The sequence below is a fragment of the Phoenix dactylifera genome, chromosome 15 (genome assembly GCF_051530095.1).
Source record: "Phoenix dactylifera cultivar Ajwa chromosome 15, Ajwa_hap1_PhDact_Kaust_v1.1, whole genome shotgun sequence".
Lineage (NCBI taxonomy): Eukaryota > Viridiplantae > Streptophyta > Magnoliopsida > Arecales > Arecaceae > Phoenix > Phoenix dactylifera.
The window spans coordinates 997,343-1,018,503 of record NC_143204.1 but is presented as its reverse complement, the minus strand read 5'-3'; the positions used below and the strand labels follow the sequence as shown (position 1 = coordinate 1,018,503).

Sequence of the window (21,161 nt, the reverse complement as noted above, 5' to 3'; positions counted from 1 at the left end):
ATTTTTTTTAATGTTCTGTTATAGTTATTTTTAATTTGTTGCACTAGTTATATTTCATTGATTAGGCTTCATTAATAAGATATCTATCATGTTCTGTTTTGTGTTCACTAATCTCTATGATGATCTTTTGGGCTTAAGAGCATTTGTTGAATTATCTAATCAATTGCACCATAATTGACTATTATGAAATCAGTCTACATCTATAGTAGTCAATTATAGATGCACCAAAGTAGTATCAGAGCCAATAGGTTCTGCATATCTAGAAATTTTAATTATTGTATTTGCATCATAACATTTATTTTTTTCTTTAAATTCTGAAAATTAAATTTCTGCAGTTCAAAACAGAGAAATATATTTTTTGAATTAAAAAACAGTAAATTATATTTTCTACATTTAAAACTACAGAAATTTTAATTTTTGGAGTTAAAAATGCAGAAAAATTAGTTTTTGCGTTTGAAAAAAAATTCTGCATTCATTTTTCGCATTTAAAAGAGTTAAAAAATTTCTGCATTAAAATATTCATTTTTAGCATTAAAAAATTAAAAATGAGAAAGAAAAAAAGAAGAAAATTCGTTTTTCATCTGCCAAATCCTTCCATTATTAAGTACGGCTGGTACCATTTCGATGTGTTTCGATTCTTTCGTCACTTTCCCTTTCCCGAGTTTGTTAATCGAAGACTGGTAACCAACCCTAATCTGTTAATCGCTTAGCCTCAAAAAAAAAATTCTGAAAAAATTTGTTTCACCTCCTAACATTAAAAACACTTCTGAAACAATTTTGGGTTGAATCTTAGCTTACAATCATGTCTGATAATTGGCAAGATACATTTAGAACCAACAACAAACCTTAGAACAGATCCAACGACAAATAGAACACCTCTCCAACTTCATGACTAGACTAGAATTAAACATACTTGAGATAGTGAGACCTAGGAAAGAAAAAAACCATCAGAATGAACTAAGACGTAGAGTCAGACCTCAAGATAGACAAAGGGTCAATCAAAGGGTAGTCGAGAGTAGTGAGTTAGATGAGATAGAAAATGACTCAGATGACCAACCACTATATAGGAACAGAGAGAGACCACCACATAGAGAACCCCCTCGTGCTAGACGTTGGGTGATGGCATTAACATAGATATTGGGAATTTTGAGGGGCATTTCGAACCAGATGCTTTTTTTAATCAGGTTGACAAAATCGACCAATATTTTGATTGAAAGAAAATTTCTGAGGATAAAGAGGTCAAATTTGTGACCCTCAAGTTAAAGGGACATGTACTAATTTTGTGGAAGCAACTCCAGGAATGGAGTTTAGAAAGATAAGGATAAGATCCGTACCTGGAGTAAGATGAAGGAGAAGTTGAGGAAGCGATTTGTCCCATTGGATTATCGCCAAAATCTCTACTTGAAATTCCAAAACTCCAACAAGAGGCTAGGACCGTGGATGAGTACACTGGGGAGTTCTAGGAGCTCCAAGTAAGAAACGGTCTTAGTGAGGACCCCATCCATATTGTTAGTAGATATATCAATAGCTTGAGATAGGACATTCTGGACCAAGTGGAGATGTTCGATGTCTTGAGTATTGATAATGCCCATCGTCATGCACTGAGAGTAAAAGCACGATAAAAGCGAACCAGTGGTTGAAAGTGGGGCTCTAACAGAAACTCCACTACCCGTGAAAAGTGTCAGTTCGGAAACAACACAATAAGTTCTCAAAACTTTACAAAGACCACAACTGCCCTAAAGCCCAATACTAGCAAGTATGGGACAAGGGCAAAGGCGTACTGGCACCAGCAGCTAATTCCACTATCATTTTTTATAAGTGCTGACAATCCGGTCATAAATCCTCTGAATGTCTCCTGAGAAAATTTCAATCTTAGTCACACCTGATTGAGCAAGGACATCAGGACGATTCAGATGAACCCAATCTAGAGGCAAATGAGGGTGAGTTTGAACAGGAGGATGAGTCAGAGAACGACGATGTCCACATTACAGGTGATGAGGTGGGCCCACTCAGGGTCATTCACCGTGTCATGGTCGCACCTAAGCAACCTGTCCAGGATAATTGGTTGAGGCGAAGTATTTTCTTGACTATAGGTACTGCAGGAGGATATAGATGTTCTATCTTGATTGATAGTGGCAATACTGAAAACTTCGTGTCTCAACATATGGTTGATAAACTAAAGATACCTACACAAAAGATTCATAAACCATATAAGGTATCTTGGTTTAAGGAGGGAGTTGAGGTTTCGGTCACCCATAGGTGTCTAGTAGAGTTTTCCATTGGATAACGATACCAAGATCAGGTATGTTGTGACGTTATGCCTATGGAGGTGTGCCACGTGTGGTTGGGTAGGCCTTGGCGGTATGATAGAAAGACCCAACATGACGAAAAAAAGAATACATATTCCTTTGTGAAAAATAAAATAAATATCACACTCTATCCACAAAAGAAATTGTATGGGTATAACACGAAAAATTCTGTGAAAGAAAGAGGCAAAGAACCTACTCAAAGGGCCCTGATTCTAAATTCAAAATCTTTCAAGGCTGAACTGAAAGAGGACTCGGTAGTGTGTTCTGGTAGAAAAACAGATCCAGGAGGAAGTGGAGATTCCAAAGGCGGTCCAACCTTTATTGTCTGAATTGAAGGACCTGATTTTTGAGGATATTTTAGATGGCTTTCCACCCTTGAGGGACATTCAGCATTGCATTAATCTAGTCCTGGGTGCAAGTTTGCTACACTTCATTATAGGATGAGTCCGATTGAGTACGAGGAGCTGAACAAGTAGGTGACCGAACTCTTACGAAAGAGTTTCATTCGTGAGAGCATGAGTCCATGTGTTGTACCTGCTTTGCTCACTCCAAAGAAAGATGGGTCATGGAGAATGTGTGTTGATAGCCATCCCATTAACAAGATTATAGTCAAATATAGATTCTCGATTTCTAGACTTGATGACATGCTTGATATATTGAACGACGCAAAAATTTTCTCCAAAGTTGATCTCAAGAGTGGGTACCATCAGATTAGGATATGCCTAGGAGATGAATGGAAGACTGCCTTCAAAACAAAGGATTATATGAGTGGTTGGTCATAACATTTGGGCTATCCAATGCCCCAAGTACATTCATGCGAACCATGAACCAAGTACTTAGACCATTCATAGGAAAGTTCGTAGTGGTGTACTTTGACGGTATCTTGATATATAGTCCTAGCCCTGGGTCTCACTTAGATCATTTGAGGCTAGTATTGCAGACATTTTGAGACCACAAATTGTATGCAAATCTGAAGAAATGTCTCTTTTACTGACAATCTGATTTTTCTGGGTTACATTGTGTGATCAAAGGGTATAAAGGTTGACACTGACAAGGTAAAGGCCATTGAGTCGTGGCTTGCACCTAAGAGTGATAAGGTCTTCGAGGTGGATTGTGATGCCTCACATGTAGGCATAGGAGCTGTCCTAAGTCAGGAAGGATGTCATGTGGCTTACTTTAGCGAAAAACTGAATGACACTCGTTCACGCTATTCTACGCATGACGTAGAATTTTATGCAGTCATTCAGGCTTTGCGCTATTGGAGGCATTATCTCATTCAACGGGAGTTTGTACTCAACTCTGACCACGAGGCTTTGAAATATTTGAATTCATAGAGGAATCTGAATAGAAGACATACTAAGTGGTCTGCTTTCCTGCAAGAGTACACGTTCCACTAGTCTGGAACCACTAACAATGTGGCAGATGCCTTGAGTCATCAAGTTTATTTGTTAGCCACTTTGAGGGCGTAGGTTGTAGACTTTGATGGCATGAAGGATAAGTATGCTACTGACCCATATTTTGGTGAGATTTGAGAGTTGTGTTAGACGACTGGGTGTCAGGATCAAGCGCTACCATTACACCAAAACCCGCAGGTATTAGTGAAGGTGCAACTATATTTTCTTAAACCGCACTCGAGGCAGGGGTCAGCTGCTGGGCGCACCAATCCATGGGTTCAGGGACCAACCTTGGTATAACCCACCGAATCACAGACACCGCTGGCAGGGGCAGGACATGCCGCTCAGGGACTGCCTACTGGCCACTCGAGCCGTCTCACCTGAGACCTCGAGCCGACTCGCGGTATGGCCAACATTCCTCCCCCCCCCCCGAGCGCAAAGCCTGGGATTCGAACTCATGATCTCTGGCTCTAATACCAATTGTCAAGATCAAGCGCTACCATTACACCAAAACCCGCAGGTATTAGTGAAGGCGCGCACCCGAGGCAGCGCATGGGTCGGATGCTGGGCTCACCAATCCATGGGTTCAGGGACCAACCTTGGTATAACCCACCGAATCACAAACACTGCTGGCAGGGGCAGGACATGCCGCTCAGGGACCGCCTTCTGGTTGCTCGAGCCGTCTCACCTGAGACCTCGAGCCGACTCGCGGTATGGCCAACACTGGGTCAGATCCTCCTATTAGCTTTCACATTCAAGACGGATTCCTGTTTAGAGGATCACGCTTGTGCATATGTAGAGATGAAATTCGTGAGACTTTGATTCAGAAATTTCATAGAGGGTTAGCTGCTCATGATGGATAAAGTCGCACTTTAGGACTTCTAGTTGAGAGGTATTTATGGCCTAAGATGAGAGACGATGTCATTAGATACGTGCGAAAATGTTAACATTGTCAGCAGGAAAAGAAAAAGGTCCATAATATAGGCTTGAAAACCTCGTTGCCTATCCCTAGTGGCCCTGGGGAGGATGTCACCATGGACTTCATTATAGGACAACCCATGACTGCTAGGAAGGTTGATTCAATTTTTGTTGTGGTAGACCGATTTTCAAAAATGGCACATTTCATTCGATGTAGAAAAATATCTGATGCATCTCATATAGCAAATTTATTTTTAAAAAAAAAGTGTTAGATTGCATGGTATTTCAAGATCATTCACATCTGATAGGGATAAAATTCACTAGTTATTTTTGGAAAAAAATTTGGAGCAAATTAGGAACAAAACTAAACTTCAGCAGTGCTTATCACCCCCAAACAGATGGTCAGACAGAGGTAATGAACCGTACACTCGGTAACATGCTTAAATGTTTGGTTTGTGAGCGTCCTACTCAGTGGGATTTGGTTTTAGCACAGACTGAATTTGCATACAACAGTTCTATAAATCGTACTACTTGTAAGTCTCCATTTGAAATCATCATGATTTTTCTATTCCATACATACTTGATCGTGCTTCTATTCCCTATCATGGTCGGATAAGTGCCGAAGCAGAGGATAATATTAAGCAAGTCCGTCACATCCAACGAAAAATCCGTTAGTGCTTGATTGACTCCAGTGCCAAGTATAAGAATGATGCTGACTGTCATCGCAGGAAGGTTCACTTTGCAGAGGGCAATCTGATGATGGCCTATTTTAGGGGAGAGATTTCTATTGGACAGTTACATCAAGCTCAGTTCGCGAAAGTATGGTCCATTCTACATACGTCGAAAGTTGGGGGAGAATGCCTATTTATTAGATTTTCTAGATAACGTCCAGACTTCCTCAATTTTCAACGTTGCTGACCTTTACCAATTTCATGGAGATCCACCAGAGGCGCTTGTAGTTCCAGATCTGCCCAACACCAGCTCAGAGTCCAGTTTCCATGGGGGCATTGAGGATATCCTTGACGTGTGAGCAGTAGACACTAGGCATGGGCAGTACCGCAGATTCTTTGTACGTTGACAAGGGAGACCTATTTCAGACAGTTCATGAATCAGCAAGGATGAGTTGAGGCGCCAGAGACCTGATTTGTTGTAGTGGATACAGGAGGCCTACTCGTCAGAAATCGATTTCTTTCCAATTGGAGGGAACTAATGTAATCTCAGGGCTCTATTTTGTACATAGTTTATGTTTTTTGTTGTTTCTGTATTTTCCATCCAAAGCTATGTTTAGGTTTGGATTTTCAGTCGAGTTATGTACTAGGACTGCCAAGCAAAAGGGGTCCACTTAGGTGTGATAGAAAGCTTAACCCAATCCCAAACCACCACACTTAATTGTCTGAGCCTTGGCCTACCTTTAATGTCCACGACTATCACTCATCTCTAGGAACGGAGGAGGATGGATGATAGTCTTGGAGATAGAATTGTGCATATTGAATGTATGGAAGAAGGGGGAAAGGAAGTTAGAAAAGAAAAAAAATACAACATAAATCTGCAAAAATATATAAAAATCTGCAGAAAATAGCAAAAAAAAACACTGCTCACATGAACAGTAATCCGGCCCAAGTTACTGTTCACGGAACAGTAATGGACGGTTGGACGGAAGATAGGGACGAGTGGGGGAAAGATAAGGGCTGTTGGGGAAGTTGGATAAGGATTAGTGCAGAAGTTATAGGAATCATTTTGGAGGATTTTTAGAAAGATTGTTACAACTGTTTTTGGGCCTATGAAAAGAAAGGACAACAACCATTGAAAAAAAAGAGGAAAAAGAAAAAAAAACCTAAAAAGGTGAGTACTACCATGGGCGAAGTCCGGAGAAATTTTTTTTCTTCCACTTTCATCCTGCTTCTTGACCTATTTCTTCTTGAAGCCACTTTCTCAACCCCGTCATCCTTCATCTCGATGCTTTGGTGGAGCACGGCCTGAAGATTCTCATTGGATTGGAGGGACCAAACTCGCAGAGGTAATTATCCGACTAGTTCTATCACCATCTTTTACCCAGCTCTCATTTCTTCATCCATCAATCATTATCTCTACCCATCATCATTACCATCGTTGCCATCTATCACATTCTTGGAATCCGAGTTTACTGTCAGTATTTTTTTTATTGTTCTGTTGTTATTTTCAGCTTGCTGCACTAGTTATATTTTATTGATTAGGCTTCATTAATAAGATATCTATCATATTCTGTTTTGTGTTCACATACCTCTATGATGATCTCTTGGGATAAAGAGCATTTGCTGAAGTGTCTAATCAATCATACCATAATTTACTATTATGAAATCAGTCTACACCTGTGGTAGTCGATTATAGGTTGCACCATCGTCATTCAGTACGGACTCTTTATAGCCCTTCAGATTTTTGGAGTGGTTAAATGGAGGCTCTGTTGCCTTGCACTCCACCTCTACCATCTTTTTGGCTGCTTTCTTTTTGGTTGTTGAAATTAGCGAAGTATTTATTCATTAGCTAGCAGATTTTCTGCAAGCATTTTCAGCATGTACGTGTTGGGATTACCACCAGCTAGATACTGTTTCAACCTGGTTACCTCTTCTTCCTTGAGCTCTATGTCGCCCCATTTGCATCTCCAGTGGTGCTGGACTAAGAGCATGACCTTATAATCCTAATAAATATTATGCCCTGGGTTCTTTCTTGTTGGATCTACTCCTGTAAGTTTACCAAACACATCAAACAATTTTACATCAATTGCTAATTACCTAATTAATTATTTAAAAATTAGTGAAATTATATTGTAATTAAAAAAACCAAATTAATCCAAGAAATACTTCTACATCATCATATATATACAAATTTTTAATATTTTAAGACTTCATGAAATATCTTTAACTGATTTTTATATAATAAATCTATGTTTATTTAGAATACAAAAAATAGTTATTTTAATTCAGAATAATATAGAACCTGCCACAAATGCTAGATATATTTTTTATCCTACATTATTATTATTTATTTAATTATTTAAAAATTAGTGAATTTTTCTATAATGCAAAAAAATCGTTTTCTACTCTAGAAAATACTTTTGAGTTATCTATACATAGTACTAATTTTTTGTTTTATTTAAATATTTTTAAATAATTTTTGATTTAAAAATAACTTTAGATAGACAATGTTTTGAAAATTAGCTTGAGTTGACAACGTGGCATCCTACTAAAGATGTTACATATATTTTTTTTCATCCCATGGGTATGTACAAAAGGCTACGTATTTTTCCAACTTATTCAAATTTGGGCCTATAATTCTGCGTACATGATCATGCCCAAATTTAAATAAATTGGCACCAAATTTTGATAGAGAGTGGCATGCACATTCCTAAATATCCTACTAATTTTACAATATTTTTGATTAATTTTTATTTTTATTAATTTTTATTCAAAAATCTATTTTTTACTTAAAAAATTATCAAGTTAATGAAAATTATGATTTTAGTGACATTGCGTAGATCATCCATAGGCCTACAACATATCATGAAATTATGCCAATGTCAAATTTTGGCATGATCTCTTATTTTCTCATTTTCTTACTAGTTTTAGCCTCAAAATGAAAAAATGAGAAAGACATAGGAGAGGGTCATTACCTATTTTTATCTTGAATCTGGCTTACATCTGGTGAAATCTGGCCTCTAGCAATTTTTCACTTTTTTTTTTAAATAGGTGAGGGGTTTAGAAGGCTCAAGAGGCCTTCTCAGCCTCTTATCTCTTTTATTCACACGAGAGTGAGGGTATTTGGTGGATCAGGCCGAACCATGATGTACCTCCTGGTTCGCCTCAGTACCACTCCGAAACGCTTGGTTTGGAGTGGTTCGCCACCAGTTCAGGCATTATTTCGAACCAAGGGGAAACCATCCTGGTTTCCTTCGGTACAGTTTGAGACAAGGTCCGCCGAACTGGTTCCAAGACCCGTGCCGGTCGGTGCCTGGATTGGTTCAGTATCGGTTCATACCATAACGAACTGGTACTGGTAGAGTGTGCCGATTCACGGACCGACATGCTATTTTTTTTGGATGTTTTTAAAAAAATTAGTCCGTAATCACTTTTTTTGAACTTTTTTAATGAATTTAGGTCTAATTTGATTTTTTTCTGATGTTGTTTTGATGTTTTCGAATATTTCTATTATCCCAGTTTAACCTTGATGATGCATCTGAAAGTGAATCCTAGGTTCTTCGGTGTTAAGCATGCTGATTTTTTTTTTTTGGAAAACCATGGCTGAACCTGATCGGGTTGCCTACGTACCCCTTCATAAGGGGGATCAAGCCATACGTAGTTCTTTTTAAGTTTCAAAAATGCAGCGGAAAAATTGAATCAAATAATTTAATTCATGCATGCTTACAAGATCAAATCTAGAAATCAGCACCTTAAGAACACATAATATTATGCCGGAATCGTTTAAACAATTATGCTAAAACTTTCATACATGATTAACTATCAGATCTGAAACTTAAAAACTCTATTCCAATTAATCTCCGAATATCCATTGAATGGATTTTGGAGATATCTCCGTGAGGAGCCCCAAAAGAGGGTAAAACCTCGGAAAACCGGACCTAGATCTTGATACCATAATAAATGATGGATGAAAGTTGTGGATCTGATCCTTGACTTCACTGCCACGCACACGAATGGCCTCTACGAGAAGTACACGCGAAGTTCTTGAAGAGATCCAATCCTGTGGAAGTGCTAGCTTGCGCAGAATTTCTTGAGGCTGAAATTTGATCTTCCCAACGCTATCAACTTTTGAACCGCCTTCTTGGAAGAATTTGGAGAAAAAGTTTGGAGGGATTGAAGAGGACTTAGATCTGATCTAAAGACTCTTATCAGGGACTCCTAACACTAATGGCGCAATGGACTTAGAGGAGGAAGAAGTCAGCTAGATTGAATGCAGAATTTTTCCATGCATGAACTAGGGTTCCTCTCTTTTCTTTTCCCTTTTTTCTTCTTCTTTTTCTCTCTTTTTTCCTTGAATTCGACCACCAGCTGATGGAGGTCCTTTTAATGTTGCTCTCCTACCTAACTTCATGCCAACCATCCCATATTTGTGGAGGATTTTGTGGGGTTTTGAATTTTGAATTCAAAATTCAAGTTCATGTGCCATTACATGATGAAGCTTGATTTAATCTAAACCATTCATCATGTTGCCACTTCCCTCTTTCAATTTCAAAATTCCCATGCCCCCAAACAGATTAGAGGGTCACGTGGTGATTTTGTGATGATTAAATTCGAAATTCAACCTTAATTAGAAGTGAGATAAAGATAAAGATGATATATGTCATGAAGAGAGAGAATTTGATCTTATCCAATTCTTTTCATGAATTTATCTCTCCATTTCGACCCATCTAATGATGAAAGAGGTCTCTGATGTTGCCAAGTGTCCCATGGCACCATTAAATAAATTAAATTAATTTTTAATCATATTAAAAATCAATTTATGGCGCCATGCATGAATATGTGACAAGTGGATTTCAAGATCCGAACAGTTTCAGATCAAACCCATTTAATTTAATTAAATCCTAACAATTAGAATGATCCAATTACCATGGGTTGATCCTAATCCAATTAGGTCAATCCCTAATTAAGCACAAATTTAATCTAATTTAATTTGGTCAACGTAAGTCCTCTTGATTCAGACCTAATCCAATCAGGTCAAAAATCCTGATTGAGCCCAGAATTGAATCTAATTCAATTTGGCTCATCCTTAGTCTAATTACTCAATCCAATTGAGTTCATTAGCAATCTAATTATTAATTAATCCTCCGATAATTACTTTAATTATTTTATGAGATAATTTGCCAATCGAATTGACCAAATTACCCCTGAATGATTCTTAATCATTCATCAGCCTTCTTGATCAATCAGGAATCTTCTATGCGTGTGACCTCATAGGATCGAACCTAAGCCGGTAGTATAGGAACGACTTCCTACACTAATCAATGTGACCATCTAGCAATGGTACCCGACGTCCAGATAGGCCGAATATATGCGAAGCAAATATTCTGAAACCCTGAACTATGGTTACTGTATAATTCAATCCCTTTGACTCCTAATGCCAGGATGACTTAGAGCTCACTGTCAACCCTATAATTAGTACATCCATTATGTAATTAACTTTAGATATCCCGTGACTCCTCACTGGGATTACCCTGGCCAAGGTTTTGCTAAATTAATCACAAGACATTATCTCCTGTTTCCAGGAGGGGTCAATTCCATCTCGACTCACAACTGACTACGCAAGTACTTGACTGCACCCAGTGACCTTCCGTCACTGAATTAGAAATCTAGGTAGTCCGGTACCAAAGTACAATGAGTTGCTTGCTAGTCACAAGTTGCGGTCTCAGATCAGAGGGCCAAACTTATACCCATATCCACTCGGAACATCTCTTGACAGTAGAGTGTTTCGGAATTGACCACGTTCAGTGAAATGTACTCCTACACTTCACCTGTGTGGCATACCAGTGTCTCCACACTCCTTGGTTAAGAGGACAACCAACGTATATGTCACACAACGACCTAATCTTGATAATGCTGTCGTCCTTATAACAACATATCATTTGGTCGCGAACTAGTTTAAGGACTCGAAGATAAATCCTCCTTTATCATTAATAAGTCCTAAGGACTTTATCATATAAGAGTTCATTTGAAGATGTAAAATGATGAATAATGTCAAAAAATACTTTATTGATTTGTCAATTCATTTAATCATCAACATGCTGACGATTGACATTTAGGATACAATTCCCAACAGCGTCTTATTATTTTAAAATGATACAAATCGTAAAGTGAACATCATAAAATATTCTCAAATTAAGTAGCGACATAAAAATTAAAAAAATAATACAATCAATTACATACATTTAAAGTCCATCATACATACCGATATCTAAAATCGGGTCGAGTGGCGATGCCTCTCGTAGATATCCAGATCATCAGCATAATCAGGAGGCACATTAGCCTACCCCTCTAACTAAGCGGCGTTATAGTCTTTTATATTAATCCTCTAAGAAATGTGCACCGAGTTATAAGCACTCGGATCCTCGTTGAAGCTCTGGCTCTGAGAGGTGTCCTCTGGCTGATAATACGGTTGTGGAAGGGGCCATCTGAATGTCGCTAGCAAAATTCGATCCGTAAGATACTCCGGGCTGCATAGGATAGTAGCTACTGAACGATACCTCAGACGCACCTTATCCATATTCGTATCCATATGGGTCATTAGGCTACCTGTGGCTACGGATAATAGCATTCAGTATACGACTCAAAACCTGATACATCTATGTATTCTACTCTACGTGCGAAGTCATTTGCAGCTACATCGTGTCCTCCTAAATGATCTTAAGGAGTCCGTCTTCTAATGCAATCGTATCCTCGCGGACTCTACCAGATCGTGTATTGTGGTCTCTATCCTGTGTGGTATGCGTAAATTGAGACACTGATGAATTGAAGACCACCCTGTGGCTGTCTCATAAACAGTGGTCTCTTGTCCTCCACTCTTCTTTGACTAACAGATCCATAACCACCAGAACTGTCATCGCTGCTACTCTTGGTCTTTGAATTTGAGTGTACTGACATTTCAACACTCTCCATTGCGGCTGCAGATGCCTTTTGTTCTTCTCTTTTGGTATGCTGGGCAGCTGCCTTCTTATCCTTCGTGCCCTTCTCTATGCCGAGAGGATGTATGTCGCCCTTCTGACCGAGTCGACCAAGTAGTATACTGCGTTTAAGCATCTCTCGATCATATCTCTGAGAGGATGTCTCGAATAAGGAATCATGTGGTGATTGGCTCCCTTATGGCTATGGCTGATCAGCTGGAAGAATGCATGAAATATTGCGCTCAGCCTATTGCCCTGCATCGACCCTAGTCTCGTTGGCTACGAAAATGATCGTGGAGGCGATCCTCGCTCATTAAGCTCCGGATCTTGCTGCTGGCCCACAAGCCAGCCGATCATAGGTCATCCTCATCATTAACGAAAGCACTATAAATCAGATTTGTATACTTGAGCTCTAGTTCTCCCTGAATGCACTTCAGCCTTTCCAACAGGTGACGTGATGCTTTTTAAAAAGCCTCAGGCAAAGTGCTACAGTGCCAGAATGTTTGGAACCGGGTTGACTCGGTGCAAACCGGTGGGTTCGCATCGAGTTTGCACCGAACCAACTAATTCCAGCCGTTTCAGGCATTTACCAGCTGGTTCTGGCTGGTTCGGGCACTTACCGGCTGGTTCCGGTCGGTAAGTGACTGGTTCTGACCGGTTCTATATAGGTTCCGGCTGGTACGGGGCCGGAACCGAATATAACAGGCGAACCAACTCGGTTTCACATCGGATTGGTTCGGCGCTACCCGAACCGGGCGGTTCAGCCGGGTTCGGTAGTCCTTGGTTTAAGATGCCCAGAACTAGGTGTTTCAGGACAGTACGCTGAACCGAGTATTTTGGAGTGGTACGGCAAACCATGCTATCTATGTTAAATAAAAGATGAGATTGCTCTTACCTAGAGTGGACATCTTCTGTTGGACGGTGGTGACTGGGTGTATGAATACTTCTGATATGATTCAAAATGAAAATCAGTTTAAGTGGTCAATTCTAAGATCTAAGTGAAATTTTTGAACAACGGGCGGACATAACATCTCTCCCTTCTTCCTAGTGGCTCGTATACTTGTGCAATCACTCTGATCTATCTGTTTTCTTCTGTTTAGTGCATGTTGTGGAATATTCAGAATTTTGTCCACTGATAGTGGAAGAATGGATTGGTCGGTGGTCCTCTTAGATAAAAAGCCTGTAGAAATAAATTGAGGGTGTATTGACTGAAAGAAGGTAATCTATGCTGACCATTTGATCTACTAATTCATCACTTATAACTTGGATTGCAAATGACTCTTCCATTTATGCCTCCTCGTATGAGGAGGTTAGATGCATAGAGATAGGCTTGCAAACACATTCTGATAGTTCACTTTCACTCTTTGAGTTAGTGGGTCAAGCTTAACTTTGATGGTACTTTCTATCAATCTGGATTGCCTGTTGCTTACGGAGACTTTATTACATTTTAAAGACAAGCATGGGACTTGCCTGTTATGCTCGTAGCGATCTTCTGGCACTGCTGGACTTTTGTGAGACCTAAATTGAGGCCTCTGTTCTTTGCTTCAAAATTACTTGTTTGGTTGCTTTGAGTCTCCTCATTTAATGGAATTCATATTCAAAGAAAACTTCTTACCTGGATCGCCAATTAACTGTTTGCAGATTTGCTTTATGAGATTGGGAGTTCTCGTGATATTATTATCTAAACTAGGCTTACTGAAGCATCATAAGAATAACAGATTTTAATGGTTTCTCATGCTGCATTTACGCTTCAATTTGACCAGGTTGCATGCCTGGTCTTAATAGGCCATGGGTCAATCAGAGTTGGTCCAGGAATCAAACTTATCAAGTGGGCCCGACTGGGTTTTATCAGGAATATACTAGCATAGGAATTTTAAGTTTATCAATTTACCACTGATGACCCTAATATCTAATTTGATTGTATAATGTATCATTTTGGTTGTGTTGTAACTTATTGTCATTGTAGAGCATTGTCAGGATTATGTTTTGATGATATATTTAAATGATCACGATTAATATTTAATAGGTTTAAAGTTTTTAGCTTAACTTCTCGACAAGAATATGTGTATAGATTGAGACATTCACTGCAAAACAAGTTGAAAGCCAAAATTGGATAAACACGCCAAAATTGAAGGTAGCATTTGCATAAAACTTTCGAGATTCTTCGCTTTTATTTTTGCTCTTCTTTGAAAGCAATGAATCCTGGCTACCAATAGCTGCGAAGATCTTACAATTTAAAAAGCATAAGGGTTTCATCATACATGTTGTCCAGTGTCGTTCATTTTCTTCTTGGGTTTTTGAACACAAAAACAGAAATAAGCAGTACCAAATGGGCCTTGTTTTCCCGTCTTTCCGGTATTTTAAAACTAAAAGGTGACAAGCCCTTGCATTCTGAATCCCATCAGTTCACATCACTAGGCTGTGCATTTTTCTTCTTGTGTCATTTCATGTGTACTGATTGTGTTTTCAATGTGATAGTCATCTGAGCTCGTTCAACCCTGACCATGTTACAGGATATCCCACCCTTAGTCAAGAAGTTGAAGAAGGTATCTGCCAGGTTCTGGCACATATGTGGCTGGATTCAGAGATCATGTCAGGGTCAGGCAGTAACATTGCATCGACCTCAGCCTCTTCAGCATCTACATCCTCAAAGAAGGGCTCCAGATCTCAATTCGAGAGGAAACTGGGGGACTTCTTTAAGCACCAGATTGAATCAGATACTTCATCAGCATATGGAGATGGTTTCAGAGCTGGCAACCAGGCAGTTCTTCAGTATGGCCTTAGACGTACGCTTGACCATATCCAGTTGACAGGGAGCTTTCCATGCTGAATACGGTCGCCATGTTATCTTTGATTGTTACACAATTTGTTGTTCAGACTAACGATGAAATTTATAAAGAAATTATGTCCTTTAGTCATCTGCATAGAAAACTACAGTTTCCATACCTGTAAGGTGCACTCCCTTAATCAGTCTCTTTGAATAAGCCGAATAACTAATCCACGTTTTGTTTTGCAAAGTTTTCAATACAGTTTTTTTGTGCGTTATGGACATGATGCCCTGGATGCTTGCGACTCATGATTGTGATATACTACGCATTATGTGATTTTTTGTAGGGGATATCCTGTTAGGTTATGATTGTTCCTGAGCTTGATCCAGGATCTAAGCCTGCATGGGTTAAGACAGCCTGGAAAAATTGGCAGATGAGTCACGAAACAGGTGCAAACAATCAACATGAAGTCAGCAGCCTGGTTTTATCAAGTTTACAGCATCTATATGCCTGTCGATTGTATCCTATGCCTGCAAAACTATACGGCATGGCTGGACTGAGAAATTTTTATCTTGAAGGAAGCAACAGAACAAATGTCGGCTATTTTTTCATCATATGCCTGCTATCAGTAGAACATTCGAAAGTACTGCCTTCTGAGTAACTTGGATATGTGTTTTTTCTTTGTGAGGTGGAGAGCTTTGGACAAGTGTACAAGATCGTCCTAGGAAAAAGATTAGTATGTGTTGCCCAGTTATGCAGCCCAAGAGGGGGGTGATTTTGGATTTTTCAATAACTTTAACTAATTATGCAATAGAATTAAATGCTTGATTAAAAAAAATAAGTTGTAGCAAATGATTAATAAGTAAATGAACTGAAAGTAAAGGCAAATAGATCAAGCAATGCAAACACAAAAGATTTAAAGTGTTCGGTGTTAACCTTGTTGACTTGAGAGCGATAGTTCTTTTCTTTGTTTCATCCTCTTCCATGTTCTGTTTTACAGTTTTTCTAGAGGAAGGGCATTGAGATCTTTTGCTTTTTGAATGGCAATGAATTTGACCTCCCACGTTCTTGGTATTGACCTGAGAATCTTTCTCACTAAATCACTTTTAATATATGATTTACCAAGACTTTGAAGATCATTTATAATATTTATAAATTTGATAAATATTTCAGAAATAGACTCACTAGACTCTATTTTCAATAACACAGTACCTTTATGATTTACTTTCAGCCTATTTCAGATTTCTTTTGTAGATAAACAAATTAAATTGCAATTAAATTCATTGGCATATAATGAACAATATAGAACATTCCATGTAAATGTGACATCTTGTCAAATTTATCCAATTTTCTTTCGGGTTTGGGAAGAGACATACCATAAATTACTTTTGTGGGTATGTGACGACCATTAACCATGGCAATCGTAGTCTAGTGCTCGAATAAAGATGCACATACGAGCTTTCCAAAAAAAGTAGTTGGTTCTATTAAATAAAGGAGATCTATTCATAGACTGACCCTCAAGGATAGAGGTACCAACAAAAGTAACCATTGGCGGTTAGGTCAATAAGTGGCTAAGTATTATGCTCTTATACTACTTGTTCTCGAGCTATGCAACCTAAGAGGGAGGGGGGTGAACTGGATTTTTTGAAAGTTCAGAACTATGCAGCAAAATTAAATACTTGATAAAAGAAAATAAGTTGCAACAAATAATTAATAGGGTCTTTTGCATATATACCCTCCTAAATATATGAAATTGTGTGAATAGAGCCGATATAGCTTCTTTACAGCCTATCATAGGAAGTATGGTGGATCAATAATAGGGCCTTTCTAAAGGCATAGAAACTATATATGAGGAAGATGCAGATATACAGATTCGACCTTCGTTTTTCGGGAGAATGAAATAGGGGATCTTTGACTTTCCGGTAAGGAAAGATAGGGCAAGCTTTCCACTTCTTCATGAAAGACCACACGACCCAGCCTTTAAGGCGGCGTAGGCACTCGGAGAGTAACCCGACGTCTCATAAAATTACTATTTGTACGTATATCTTTTTTTTGTATATGTATCTGTACCATCTATTATTTTTAAAGGATAAACGACTTAAAAATAAAATGACTAAAATACCCTTATGGTAGATATGTAAAAAAAGTTATAAGGGTATACATGCAAATAACAACTTTATGAGGGTATTCTTGCAATTTATCAGATTTAGAAGGGTATACATTCGAAAAATTTATTAAAAGAATTAAAACTCGGCCAAAACTTGTTGAGTCTTTTTTGATTCAGTTAGACTAACAAGTCAAAAAAAAAATGAGCCACATTGTTATTTTTTTTTTATGATCATGACTTGGTCAAGTTAGAATATTAGGTGATCATTTTGGTAATTCTATTCTCTATTTGATTTTGATATAATTATCATTATTAACTTTATGATATCTATATATTCTTCATTATTTTTAAAAGATCAAAGCATATCAAATTTAAATTAATTATAGTGCTTAGAATGGTAAAATATTTTTTAGTGATTTGTAAATATTGAGTTGTTTGTTTTTAAGGCTAGAATTTCTTAAAAGCAACATGATTCATTCTATAAGAATTCATATTAACATGAGATAATGTGACATGATAATATCAATCTTTTGTCGCCACCTTTTTTCATTAAGAACAACTGAATTATTTTTATTGAATTTTGATCATTTTTATTAGATTTTTTAATAAATATGTGTAATTGCAAGAATACCCATGCAAAGTTGCTATTTGCATGATTCTTATAAAGTTTTCTTGTTGTGCCTCTACTTGTAAGGATATTTCAATCATTTTAAATTTAAATCATTTATTTTTTAACAGTATTAGATGGTATGGGTATATATATAAAAAAAGTAAAAAGAAGGTTTACATGCAAAATAAGTATTTGATGAGGGTTTACATGCAAATAGCAATTTTACGAAGATATTCATACAATTTTATATATGTTGGAGGGTATACGTGCGAAAAAACCTAATTATTATGTAAATGAACTAAAAGTAAGGGCAACTAGATCAAGCAATGCAAATACAAAAGATTTATAGTGGTTCGGTGCTAACTCTACACTGATGTCCACTCTTTAAGACTTTCTTCTTGAAAATTTTACTATAATCTATTATCTAGATTACAATCCAGTTGTTTTTTGGGTTCCCAACCAAACCCAGCTAATTTTTTAGGTCAATTAATCAAAACCTTCACCGATTGTTTTTTGGATTCATAATCAAACCAGTTGATTTTCTAAGCAATCAACCAAAACCTACCCCGAGCCTATCCAAGGCTCAACATAATCAAATTATAGGTTTGGATGGATCTTTTTCTAAGTTTCAATTCCTAAAACTTGTTACAATAAAGAATAAAAAAAATAAATATGGTTACAATGAATACAACTCTAAGACCGTAAATGTAGAACAACAAATGGAACTACACTCTGGTTGGCTTGATTTCTCTTGAAGGCACTTTACCAACTCTCAGAAGTTGAGGATATAATTTTTCAGCTCATAATGAAAGCTCTTATATGATTTGCTCATTACGGCTCTCTCTCTCTTTCTCTCTTGCTTTTAGTGAATTTTTCTTTGTAGTGCTTGAACTCTCTTTTTATTTGGTGTTCCAATATGTTTATACGCTTTAGAGAACGTTGGAACATTTTTTTAGCCGTTAGATAGTTAATAGAGCCGTTGAGAGATAAAAACAGCAGTTTAGACTCACAAGAAAACTAGCCATTATAGTTGTTAGGCGTAGAGGGTTTGACTCCCAATTTCTAGGATCGACTTGAGATTTTCAAAAGTCGAATCTTGATGTTCAGGAGTCGTCTCGAGCTTGCTTCTGTTTCTCCTGCACTCTATCCAACTTTTGTGGCACTTATAGAGTTAGCTCTTCTTGGTTTAGGGATCGACTTGAGATTTTCATGAGTCGACTCAATGCTTTCAAGGGTCGTGATGGCGTAGGAGGACTTTGATAGCACTTTTGGTGTAGCGGATGGGATGGAGAAGGATGAAGGATGGTGAATGGTGTAGCTCTGATACTAATTGACGCAGACGGAGATGGGGAGGAGGCCAAACTTGGGGAAGATGGTGGCTCCTTCTTCTCTTTTTTTTTTTTCTATGGCGGTTGGTTAGGCTAGGGTTTCTCCTTGCAGATGGAAGGGAAGGGAAGATGGAAGATGGCTAATTGGGCATGGAAATTGGCTCAATTGGGCGAGGGTCATGCTTGAGGGAATTGTGAATGGGATGGGATTGGATTGGACCCAATTTAGGATTGAGTTAGTGGCATGATAAATTGGGTGGACTTGGCTAGGTTGAATGAGGTTCAACTGGGCTTAATATGGTGTAATAAATTGAAGGCAGTGTGGCTAGTAGGGAAGAGTCCTAATGGAACTAGGACTCTAGGGTTGGCATGAGATATGGAAAGGTTGTTGGCGTGAGAGATGGAAGGAGTTCTTCTTTCACTAGGATTCTCAAATAAGGAAAGAATATGGCATGAGGAAAGAAAGGAATAGCTACTATGGTGTGAGAAGGGTTGTGGCATGAGGAAGAATACTATAACTAAAGATGATGGATGGAAGAGTCTCACCTCCACTCAAACTCTTCGAAGGGATTGAGCATGAGGATGGGTATAGAGTACCACTTCACTCAAACTCTTTCCAAGCTTGGCGTCTCACCATGGAAAGAGGATGGACGCAAAGCATATAGAAGATTCAAAAGTAACTTTAAAGCCTTTATCACATAATTGACTTATGCTTAAAAGATTATGTTTTAGGCCATCAACTAACAAAACATTTTTAATAAATGAAGGAAAAGTGATACAAATTTTACTAACTCCAATGATTTTTTCTTTGCCATTGTCGCCAAAGGTGACCACCCCTCCTTTCTTCTTAAGAGAAATGAATTGAGATTCATTCCCTATCATGGGTCTAGAGCACCCACTGTCCAAGTACCATTTTTTGTTTGCTCCATGGGCTACACACCTGTATCATAGAAATCAAGTTTTCATTTTAGGTGCCCAAGCTCTTGTGGGTCCTTGCAGATTAGCTATAATGGTTCCTTTTGAAACCCAAATTCTCTTGTGAGCTATTTTACCATTTAAGATATTTTTCTTTTTTCTTTAGGTAAAGTTTTCCTTGAAGGCGCTTACCACAACTCTCAGAAGTTAAGGATGTAATTTTTCAGCTCATAATGAAAGCTCTAAAATGATTTGCTCATTGAGGCTCTCTCTTTCTCTCTCTCTCTCTTCTTCTTAGTAGATTTTTCTTTGTAGTGCTTGAACTTTCTTTTTTTTTGGTGTTTCCATGCATTTATACGCTTTGGAGAATATTGGAACATTTTTCTAGTCGTTAGACAGTTAATAGAGCCATTGAGAGATAAAAACAACTATTTAGACTCATAAGAAAACTAGCTGACGCATTGTTAGATGTATGCCCTAGAAGCCAATTTGGCTGACGCATTGTTGATTCTAGGGACATAATTTTGTACTTGACTATTTATTATTGAATAAATAAAAGGCATCTTTTTCATTCATATTGTTTATGTGTCTATGAATCATCCAAGAAATTAATAAGATGATGATACATATTCTCAAGAGTTGAGAATTTAAGCCATGTATCATTGGTAATTAATTTCTAAATGCTCCTGATCAATGGATCATCACGAGGACGGTGATCGATCCGATCAGTGCACAGATCACTTTCCTCCTGGATGGACGAGACTTGAGTCCACAGTGAAGGGACACTGAAGTGATAGTGCAGGTGCTTGTTAGAGAACAAGGGTACTGAGCGTGACCAAGACAAGAAGTCACTTGGATGTCTATCCACTCGTCAGTGACTTGCTTGATGTTGCAGTAGTGTGACTGGTCCTTTGACCTGCGGTGCTTCGGCTACTCACAGTGAGGTTATTGTAGTTTGACTGCACACATACATGGTCTCTAGCCATATGGGTCCATGCAGTGTAGATTGGCTGCAGTAGGTTCACTGTAGGAGTAGGGTATGCACCTATAAGGAATCTATCGACCTTGATAGAAGAGGAGTGATCCTATGTGATTTGTTAGACTGAGTTCTAAGACCTTGGCCAGGGAAGTAATATAAAGTGGAAAAAGAGTTTTCCACTATCGAAC

The 21,161-nt window shown here is 38.2% G+C and overlaps 1 protein-coding gene across 8 annotated transcripts in view; it reads left to right on the top strand.

Annotated features, from left to right (window-relative positions):
* Window positions 1-15,315, top strand: part of LOC103697805 (protein DA1-related 1-like) — a 52,069-nt gene extending 36,754 nt beyond the window's left edge. For all 8 annotated transcript variants that reach the window (XM_088711633.2, XM_088711632.2, XM_088711631.2 and 5 more), the window contains one exon: window positions 14,780-15,315. In XM_088711633.2, coding sequence (XP_088567759.1) covers window positions 14,780-15,096 — 317 coding nt within the window. In that variant the 3' untranslated portion in view covers window positions 15,097-15,315. The remainder of the gene's footprint in view (window positions 1-14,779) is intronic.
* The last annotated feature ends 5,846 nt before the right edge of the window (window positions 15,316-21,161 follow it).